Raw genomic sequence first — 11,486 nt, 5'->3', positions numbered from 1 at the left:
TAAATTACCCAGGACTTGGCCTTCTATAACAGAGGCAAAAGCTGGGACTAAGAACAAAGTGTCTGAATACAGTTACTCCTGGAAACAGCATTAACCCTTTCAGGTGCATCTGTAAATGCCCATTACAGGGCACTAAATGTTTCTGTAGAATGGAAGGGGTTCATTCCATTTACCCTTGAGAGATTAGGAGTAAATGAACCTCATAATTCTGCCCATTACTTTAAAAGCAAGGGTAATCATATAAAATTCATACATACTAATAGACAGTCATGATGAAATAATGCTTGACAAAAGGAAAAACTGACAAACTTGAAGAGAATAAAAATGAGTAACAGAAGAAACATCTGTAAACACTTTACATATATAATGCAACAGAGAATGGAAAAAAGTGTTCTTGTCATGGAACTGCACTGAAAAGAAAGTCAACAACTCTTTGTAATACAGTGCATTTAAACAGACACTTTGAGATGTGCCTGCTTTGGGGTCGAGGAATGTAGCTCAGCAGGTAGAGTACCTGTCTACATACATGAAGACCTGTCTTGATCCCCAGCACCACATAAACAGGGTATGATGGTAGATATGATCATCCTAGCACTTGGGAGGTAGAGGCAGGTGTATTACATCTTCAAGATCATCCTGGACTACACAGTAGGTTCAAGGCCAACCTGGGCTATGAGATTCTGCCTTTAAAAAAATGCAAATATTAGCTCTCCCAGTCAAATTAACGACAACAATGCTCATGCAGAAATCAAGGTAACCTTTTCATCCCCTTTTTTGGTTGTTGTTGTTGTTGTTGTTGTGTTTGTTTGTTTTGGAGACAGGGCTTCTGTGTAGTCTTGGCTGTCCTAAAACTCACTCTGTAGACCAGACTGGCCTCGAACTCAGAGATCTCTTGCCTCCACCTTCTGAGTGCTAGGATTAACCACGCAGCTGATTTTCATCTTCTTAAAGCCCCCTTACAAGGTAAGAAAACTAGGCGCTAACACATTGCGTCTGCTTCCTTCAGACCCCAGTGTGTTGGTACCTGCCTGGCAGTGTTTACAGATGGCAGACAGCAATCCTCTAGTTGGCGCTCCCAACTGGTTCACCCAGTGTCAGCTGTAACTGCAGTGAGCTGGAGTAGTCATACCTGGCCTTCCATAGCTGGTGTGTCACTCTCCAAGCAAAATAGACAAAGTTCACATTTCAGAGACAAGAAGTATCCATGTGCCTCTCAGTCCCTGGACTGATGCTCCTCAGCTCCCAGGGCATCACATAACACAGAACTAAAAGCTGCAGCATCCCAGTGGGCCAACACACAGGACACTGCAGCCCCAACCAGTATGAACCCTGTTTGTTCAAACCATGAATTGACTGCTTCAAAGGATCACAATGTGGAAGACAGTTTTGTTTGATGATAAGAAGGTTTTCTTAATAACAGGGGAATAAAATGTCAATAAGTTATAATTTTTATTTTTCACAAATAAAAATGACAAGTGACACGTAAAGGACATTACAGTAAAACAATAACAGTAACAGGAATAGGGCTGCTATCTCATAGAGACAGAAGCCCACAAAATACTATTATACTGATTTTTGAGGAAGACTATTAAATAAATCTAGGAATAATACTTTTAGCCAAATCAACAAATCAAAATTGAACACACACCAAAACATCATCCACACCCAAAAGTGGTACTTAAGGAAAAGGAAAATCTGGAATTCCACATATACGGGGCTCTCTATTGAAATCAAGGAGGCTCAAATCCTAAAACAAAAAAGGAAAGGAAAGTTAAACAATGCTCCCATGAGTTACACAGATGCATTTCTGTTTCTTTCCCTTTTCAGCTGGAGATGCAATGTGGCCTTAGGCATGCTAGGCAGTGCTCTTAGGTCAGGATGGACACTTAAATAACTTTATCTGCTCAAGACATTTTCCCCTTACTCTTACAGTAGTTTTATATGCTATAAAAAAGATCACAGGGGTGGGAGGGAGAGATGGCTCAGTGGGTAAAGGTGTTGGCCACCAAGCTGGATGAGGTGAGTTCAGTCTCCAGAATGCACATGGTGGGAGAGACAAGACTTCCACAGGTACACCATGGCAAGCGCATTCCACATGGATAACATGGCAGGCATGTTCCACAGGTACACCATGACTTTATTTTTAATTATATATTTGTGTGTGTGTAGGGGGGTACTCATGCAACTGCAGCTTCTCTAAGGGTCCAGAAGACAGTATTGGAAACCCTGGAGTGGAGACATGGGCAGCTGTGAACCACCCAAATTGGCTACTTGGAAGTAAACTCAAGTCCTTTGGGAGAGCACTATGTGCTCTATAAGAAAGGATTTGAAACCAAGTATGGAGGCTTATGCCTGTTATCCCAGCCCTCAGGAAGCTTGGACAGCAGAATGAAGAGTTTGAGGCTAGCTTAGGCCACACAGTAAGTTTCAGGCCAGTCTTGACTATAGGGAAAATTTGGGAAGTTTTTAGATAGTTTTGTATTTTGCCGTAATGGTCACTATTCAATCCTACAACAATATATACTCAATAATTTCAATATAAGAAAAATAATCTACTTGTTAGCAAACTTATACACCACAACACACAGAACAATGTCTCTTCACTTCCTGCCCTCTAGAACAAGTCTCTGAGATGGTTCTATGACAGGGTCTGGACATCCAACCTACCTTTCTTCAGCCTGTCTGAGAGTAGATGGACAGCTAAAGGTGGGTTTTAATGTAAAAAGTGCCATACAGACTACCCACATGCTTTACAATACTTCTCCATTGTAGAGATCAAATGTATCAGGAAACATTTCCTGACCTACGCATGTCCTTCTGAGAACAACCAGACGGCACTGGAAAATTATTAACTAGAGTGACATATTAAATGGACTAAATCTTTGTAGTAGAAGATATCAACCAGGAAGACTGCAGCACCTCTCATTCTAGCTGGGAGACCTACTAAAGACTGAAACCTGTTAGAAACCTCATGGGCAGAGCCAATCTTTAGTACTTACAGGAGTGAGGGTTTGGGTGTTGCAACTTTTGGATTTAGGGAAGAAGAAGAAAGGGAAGGTTAAGAATCTTATTAATATTAGAGTGTTGGCACAAACTTATAATCTTATCATTTGGTAGGTGCAAACAAGAGAGCCTGGAGCTTGAGTCATGCTAGACAACACAGCAAGTTCTAGGTCACTCTAAACTTTCTACTGATATCTACCTGGAAAATCCAAGAAACAGGACAGGGATGGAGCTCAGTGGTGGAGAACTTGCCTGGCATGGGATAGGCACAGGGTTCAATCCCCAGCATTAATAAAAGAAAAGAAACAGGCTATCAATGTTTAGTCACTGATGGGAAAAGAGCCTCCTCCCAGGAGAGCTATTGGCACTTGATGGCTGAAGGGATGGGGGAGTCGTTGTCCTCAGCAGTGCAGTTACTGGTAATAACCCCTGTCCTGGTGGTTGGTGTCTCATCCAGTGTATCACAAAACAAAAGGGGAACCTGTTAGGAGGAGGGAGGCAGATCAGTGGAGATGGGAAGTAGATAAGAGAGGGTGGGGAGGTGAATGTGACCAGACCAGAACATATATACATGTGTGAAATTGTCAAAGAATAAATTGGAAGAAGAGGAAGGGGAAAGAGAAAGGAAAGGAGGAGAAGGAGGAGGAGAAGGAAGAAAAGGAAGAAGAGGAGGAAGAGAAGAAGGAGAGGAGGAAGAGGAGGAGAAGAAGAAGAGGAGAAGAAAGAAAACACCTCTCAAAACCAAATCAAAACTGAAACAAACGACTATGTTGGTCCCAGAGAGAGGGACAACAGAAAAGACTTCACGGAGAAACACGTACAGCACACCTCACCATAACCACCATACAATATTTTCCTGCTGAAAACAATATTCTCTTGTTATATGCAGACAAGGAGTCTGGCAGGAAACTGTGAGAGCTTGAGCAGCATAAGAATGCTGTCAGTGGACTGGGGACACACACATTTGGACCTGAATTCGCTGATATAGGAAGTGGGGAGGTTAGAGACTAAATGATCTCTGAAATCTTCCTATGGTCCCACCACCTCACAAGTCCATGAGAAACACAGAATTAAGGTGAGACAGATATGCACTTACTGATCCTCTTCTCAAACACTTATGGATAGAACTGTGTTTTTCTAAATGTTTCATTAGTAATGCTGAGTCTTGTAAGTCTGGTTCCATAATAGTCAATAATGTAACTGCTTCCATCTGAAGGTCCAACAATCTAGAAAAGATGAAAATTTAAAGTTAGCCCTTTTACTTTACAAAAGATAGGAGATTACTTTTATTAGTAGGCAATAAAATTATTTCAGTAGCCACAAAAAAAAAAATAGTAGGTGAAGGGGAAAGAGACCCAGAGAGCTCCCAGGATAAAGGGGCAAGAAGAACTAGGTTCCAGTCTGCATCTTGTGCCCCTTACTCTGGCCTCCCCACTCTATGCTCTGCTTTTGTTCTCCCTGCAGGCCAATGCCAGCATCATGTATTCCCACAGCCTTCTCCAATATACTTCTCTCCCCCACTGTCTGCACACCAGTTCCAGGGAGGGGCTTTCACTGGCCTGTTTGTGACTTATGACTATGGCTAGATAATTACCACATCCAAGGAAATAGAATCTAGTATGACTGCCCAGGCCAGACTCCCGGAGGAGATGGCAGTGTAATTAACTACAACTACTTAGAATGCAAAAGGAAGAGGTTGAGCAAAGACACACAGCTGGGGCTGGAGAGATGGCTCAGTGGTTAAGAACACTGCCTGCTCTTACAGAAGACCCAGGTTTGGCTCCCAACCATCTGTAACTCTAGTACCAAGGGATCTGATGGCCTCTTCTGGCATGGACACTGCACATACATGGTACACAGACATGCATGGAGGCAAAGCACTCAATACACATAGTTATAGATTTAAAAATATATTTATAAAACCCCCACATATGTTCACTATAATCATCTTGTCCACTGTTAACCTCACCTGTACAGTTAACAAGGCTTCTATAATATCATTTAAGACAGAAATCTACACAGGCAGCCAGTGAGATGGCTCAGCAAGCATAGAGGAGCTTTCTCACACCAAGCCTGCTGACCTCAGCTTGATCTCCGGAGCCTACACGGTGGAAGGAGCAGAACAACACCAGCAACTTGTCCTCTGACATGTGCAGAGGTCATATGGCATAACCCTCCACACATAAACAAACAAAACCCCTGTAGCCTTAACAGTGGCAGACAAGAATTTACCAAGTTGTATGTGTGGCCTAGGAAGTTTAATAGGTATCAATGCTCTAGAACACTTATGCTTCAGTAGACGTGTTACACTATTTTTTCTGTCCTGCGTCCCCTCTCAATGTGGTCATTTCTCCAAGCAGTAGCCGAAAAGCTACAATCAAAGCCTACCCCAAAGCTTACAAAAGCAACTGTCTCTAAGTATAAAAACCACTGAGGATTTTTGGTCCCTCGGAGGTTGCTGGGCCAATGTGCCACTATCTTATACCTTGGGCCTCAACGGCAGCTGCCAAATCCCTGCTCTGGACTGACTTTGTGCCATTGGGGTTTATCTCTAAAGTCCCAATGAGCAGCTTCCTCAGTTCCAAACACAGGGTGAAAACTACTGACAGAAGCCAGTAAGGTCAGGATGCCCTGATATTTTGGCTGTAGTGACCAGATGTCCATGCACTGCCACAGCATTGGCACATCAGGACAGGCATGGTGGCACAGGGCGGTGTGGCAGTTGCTTTATGCACTTTTAAGTCTCAAGACTCTAAGGGTGGTATTACCCATTTTACAGATGAAGGAATGAGAGCCAGCATTCCCACATCATGGGAGTAGCTCTAAATGAGGAGCCTGCATATGTAACTTCAGATTAGACTGTTAGAATAAAACGATGGGCTACCAAGGGACCTCACACAATGCAGTGCTTTGAGGTAATTAACTGCATGGAAAATAGTTTCCCAAGTTTCTGTCAGTATGTCAGGGTTGGCTGTTGTTTCTAAGATGTTTAAAGGGGTATTTAAAGAACACTGCTGATAATTATTAGAGTTTATTGATCTTGGGGGGGGGGAGTTTCCATGTGGGAAGAAATACAACAGTCTGGCAAAATGTTTGGGGCCCACAGTGTGCTGGGATGGGTTCATCCCAAACACCAGTGTGCATGCCTACCAATAAAGGTTGTGTCACCCTAGATGCCAGTTACAATTACCTCGTTCTCCAGAACCTTTACATAAAAGCATTTCATATTTTAAGTAAAAAAATTATTATAGTTTGTGAAGAGTATATTCCTTTCTTTATAAAGTAACTGACATTTAAAATTTGTGGTATTTATAGTCTGTTGGGTACATTTAAAAATTGATGTAACAGTTTTATTTAAACATGTCAATATTTGAAATGACATCCTATGCAGCTATTCAAATTTATGATGGAACACTTAAATGTCAATTTAAAAATATACAGAGGGTACAGACTTAAAAATACTCTTCTAAGGGTTATACAATTAAAGAAAGCTCTCATTAGCACTTCTCATTTAAGTGATGGCAGAGCTGGCTGCTGAGACGTGAACCTGTACTCCTGGAGAAGAACACAGAAAGGGGATTCCAACAGCGCAAGGCCAGCCAGATCTACACAGAAAGACTCTCTCACAAAAATAAACAAACATGGTCTGCAGAGATGGCACAGCAGCTACAAGCAGTTGACTCAGGCAGAGGACCTGGCTTTGGGACTTAACTACCATGGTAGTTCAAACCATTCACAGCTCCCTGACACCCTCTTCTAACCTTAGAGAGCACCAGGCACACATGTGGTACACAAACATACGTGCAGGGAAAACACTCACACTCATAAAATAAATCTAAAAGATTAAAAACAAAAGACTCTAGTTTTAAAAATAAATAAATAGTTCATTCAACCTCAATACCTAAAAAGGCTGAATGCAAAGGTATGCAGTTATAGGTCCCAGATATCTGGGGTTGGGGTCTGAGGCAGGGAAACCCAGGAATTGAATTGCTTGAACACAAGATCTTGAGGCCAGCTAGGGCTACATAAGTGAGAACCCATCTCATAAAAACAAACACAACTCAACAACACTTAATTCCTTCTCTACTACAGGAAGGCTCCAGACATTCTGCATGTAACAGCGACTAAGATACCATCCCTGCCAACAGGGAGCTTCCTCTAGTGTGGATTCAACTCATTCTTACATAGCCAGACACCACGGCAGCTGCCGCTACGCATGTTGACTTAATTCCTAAAGAGTAAATTAACTTGTCTGACATTTATGGATGCTATGTATAAATTTAGTAAAAATTAATGCATCCGTGACTTTTTTGTAGCTAGGGTCTTGAAGAACTACTAGGAATATTAAGCTGAGAGAAAAATGGGTAATTAGAAGACAACACATTCTGTGACTTTATTAAGAAAACAAAGTGAAGCTCAACTAGTGGAAAGAGACCAAATGCCACTGTAAAAACAGGTCGGAGTATGTGATCAGACTGGAACTGAGCCTTTTGTTCTATTATCTTTTCCTTCTTGTACTATCTTTCCTGATAATTGTTTACTCATTGAAGAAAAATATACAAATGTTAGAAAGGAGATGATCCATGATTGTGTGACTTCTCAATAGCACGCATTTCTAACTAGCCCGTCTGCAAGCTCATTTTAAGCACAGATGTTTTACAATATGTTAGTCACTAACTTACAGAAAATGCTTTGGGTTGGTGTGTTGGTTGCCTTCCCCTTTCCTGTACTGAAGACAGCACTTACTATAGTTTACATGAATGTAGCTCAATTTTGAATATAATTCAGCAATCATATTACAGCATTAATTTTCCCTTAAACTATTTCTTTTTAAATTTTTTAAATTTATTTTTCTTTTGGTTTTGGTTTTTGAGACAGTTTCTCTGTGTGGGCTTGGCTATTGGCCAGGCTGGCCTCAAACTCACAGAGATCACCAGTCTCTGCCACCCAAATGCTGGAATTAAAGGTGTGTACCACCACTGCCTGGGTCCCTTAAGTATTTGTTAGTTCTTCAAAGATCCTTGTCATACAAGCTGGTGATCAAAAGGGCCAACATACTCTAAGAAGCACTTTTGGGGTCAATGAGATGTCACAGAGAATAAATAAAGGTGTTTGTTGCCTAGCTAGAAAGCCTGAGTTCAATTATTGGAGCCCATGATGGAAGGAGAGATCCAATTCCACAGAGCTGTCCACTGACCTCTACATGTATGCCATGTCATGTGCCCCCCCCCCAAACACACACACTCACACATATTGGCTCCTTAGTATAAAGCCCTACAGCCATGGGATTTAAACCCAGCAGTTTCCTAAAGCTGCTGTAACCCATTTTGTAGAGTAGCAGACATTTACAGTTCGAGAAGGCAGAAGCTTCAAGCTTCTGGAGTCAACTGTCATTCTCAGGCCAATTATCACACTGGATTAGGGTCCACACAGTACACCAAGATAACCCCCCTATGCAACATACCTACCCTCCACCCACTCTCCCATTCACAGGTAACTACACAAACAATAGGCACACTGAGCTGCCATGTGATTTGGATCTGTACTTATTCTTAGAAATGTGGCATTTTTGAATAAATATCTACTTTAAATTTACCTAACAGTGGGCTTAGTAGCTAAAAGCAGTGGCTGCTCTGTAGCACCCACATAGTGGCTTAAAACTGTCTGTAACTTCAATTTGAGGGAATATAACACCCACAATCCTGGTCTCTGTTTGCACCAGGAATGCATCAGTACACAGACATGCATGAAAGCAAAACTCTCATATACATAAAATAAAAATAAATGTTTAAAAAATTCTGCCAGCCAGATAGTAGTGACACACATCTTTAATCCCAGTACTTGGGAGGCAGAAGCAGGCAGATTTCTAAATTTGAGGCCAGCCTGGTATACAGAGAGAGCTCCAGGACAGCCAAGGCTACACAGAGAAACCATGCTTTGAAATGCCACTCCCATCCCCACCCCCCCCAACAAGAAAAAAAATTCTTAAAATTTACCTAATAGTATCTTTATAACTGAAAACTCTTTTCTTTCTTTTTTGCTTATTTGAGTACTGGGGTGGGATTTAAATCAGAGACTCCTGCATGCTTGGCAAGCAGACTAAGCAGTCTCATGGATACAGTATCTTCACTTTCTTTTGATACAGGGTTTCATTAACTGGCATAGGCCAGCCTTGAACTCATTCTGGAGCCCAGGCTAGCCTTGAACTTGCTGTTTCTCTGCCTCAGATTCCCAAATAGCCAGGATTATAGGCCCGAGCCACCAGACCTGGCAAAAATTGACACAGTAAACTATGATTTTTAACTCATTCTCATGCTGCTGTGTATACAGCTGGGTAAGTGCTATTATAACTGCTGTCTAACGCTACAAAGGATTTCCCTAATAGTGGACAGACTGCAAACAGAGCTGTAGTAGACATCTTTGTGCAGGTTCCCTGGAAGGCAGGAACATGAGTTTTCTGAGTACATGCTCAGGAAGATTTATTTGCTTATTAGTTCTGTGAATAACCTGTTCTCTCAATTGCCTATTAATTTATTGTGCTTTTCTACTAAGCTATTGTTCTTTGGTGAATCTGGAGCATTCTTGCTGTTGTCATCCTTCCACTCCGTCTGTTAGCTCTTGATTTAGCCTCTGTATCCTTTCAAAACCAGAATTGCTCTGGGTTTAGGTTTTGTTTTGTTTTTTAATTTTCATTTTTTCAAGACAGGGTTTCTCTTTGTATCCCTGGCTATTCTTAAATGTACACCAGGCTGGCCTCAAACTCAAGAGATCCACATGCCTCTGCCTCCCAAATACTGGAATTAAAGGTGTATGCCACCACTGCTGGCTGTGTTTAGTTTTATATAAAAACTTACCTTTGCACTTGGGTATAGGTCAGAGCATGTGTCTAGCTTTCAGTTCTTAATTCCACATTCAAGAAAACACACACACACGCACATACACACACACACACACACACACACGTTTACCATTTCCTAAGGCATCTAGATCTATAGTTATAAGAATGGAGTAGGACTTAGATATTTGTGTGTAAATGTTGATATCAGCATTATTCAGGTAGCCAAGAGCCAGCAGATAAACACTTAAAAGTATAGAGTAGGTGTGTGTGATGGCACATATAATTATACACATGTAATTAAAAGGAATGAAGTTCTGATGGATGCTAAGCCAGACACAAAAAGGACCAATACTGTCTCTATTGTCTGATTCCACTTATATGAAATATATAGTACAGTTCACAATGACAGAGAAACTAGAGGCTACCATTTGAAGAAGGGAGGTGGTAGTTACTCTTTATTGGTGACAGAAAAGTTTTGTAAACAGATACAGTGTTGCTTGCTCAGTATTACTGAATGTAATCAATGCTTTGAACTGTCCATTTAAATAAGGTAGTTTTGGTTACTTTGCTAAGTATTTTACTACATACAAAAAGCTTACTTTATTTGAACTTTATTGTGATGTTTGTGTCTGCAATTTTAAGCATTTGATTCTATTATTGTAAAATAAATTTTTTTAGACATATTCAGGTGACATTTCAATAAAAATAAATGAAAAAATGTAGCTACTAGTAAGCACTTTATTATCTAAACTTCAGCAACATATATGGCCCCCACTTAATGGACTGCACTGTTGTCCAGATTGACCTAGAACTCCTGCTCCTCCATCCTCAACCTCTTAAGTGCTAGGACTAAACAGTGTTTTGACTGACACAACTTGGGTTTTGTTGTTCTTTTTATGTGTTTGTTTTCTTGAAACATGGTTTCACTGTTTTGCCGGGATACATGAGGTAGCCCTAATTAGCCTTCAACTGAAGAGCATTTCACCCATGAGTGCTCAGATTACAGTCATGAGCCAACATACCTTTTTTCTACTTCTATCTTTCTCCATAAAAAGAATGCAAATATTAATACTGTGACAGGACAAAATACTGAGCAGATCAAATCATCCCCCAGGGAGCTATCAAGCCAGTGAAGAAGCAACTGACTCAGCTGTCTACCATAAGACAATAATGCAACCCTGTCCATCCCAACAGCCCAGACAAAGACATTTATAGCTCCTAAAAGTTGAATTCCACTGTGTCCATACTGACTTTTCTGCATGCTTATTTTTTATATAAAGGTATGAAAACCATCTTACTGGGATCACAGGTGAATTAGCATAAGAATGTCTACATAAGTACCAGAATTTGTGGATTTGGACACTCAATTTCATTTGATTTTAACAACTGATAATTTTAATCTAAATAACTAATAAAAATATTATTATTCTGGAGCTACAGTTAGAAATGCCTGGAACTGAACTTGGGTCCTCTGAAGAGCAACCAATGCTCTTAACCACTGAGCCATCTCTCCGGCTTTGAGTTCATATAAACGTTTATATACTCAAGCCCAAACCAAAAAGAAACCTTAAGTGTCCTCATACGGCTCAAGGTTTTGTAAAGAACTGAGACACTAGCGTGTTGCCTTGCCTATATCCCATTTCAT

At 40.9% G+C, this 11,486-nt stretch overlaps 1 protein-coding gene across 2 annotated transcripts in view; it reads right to left on the bottom strand.

The window, feature by feature from the left end:
• Positions 1–1,425: 1,425 nt before the first annotated feature.
• The window catches only part of Tm2d1 (TM2 domain containing 1), a 33,947-nt gene continuing 23,886 nt past the window's right edge, over positions 1,426–11,486 (bottom strand). For both annotated transcript variants that reach the window (XM_038333457.1, XM_038333458.1), the window contains 2 exons: positions 4,100–4,229; positions 1,426–1,747 (listed from right to left, as the gene is read on the bottom strand). In XM_038333457.1, coding sequence (XP_038189385.1) covers positions 4,119–4,229 — 111 coding nt within the window. In that variant the 3' untranslated portion in view covers positions 1,426–1,747; positions 4,100–4,118. The remainder of the gene's footprint in view (positions 1,748–4,099; positions 4,230–11,486) is intronic.

This window comes from Arvicola amphibius, chromosome 6 (genome assembly GCF_903992535.2).
Source record: "Arvicola amphibius chromosome 6, mArvAmp1.2, whole genome shotgun sequence".
NCBI classification, from domain to species: domain Eukaryota; kingdom Metazoa; phylum Chordata; class Mammalia; order Rodentia; family Cricetidae; genus Arvicola; species Arvicola amphibius.
The sequence above is the reverse complement of the archived record's forward strand: the minus strand, read 5'-3'. Positions and strand labels throughout refer to the sequence as shown.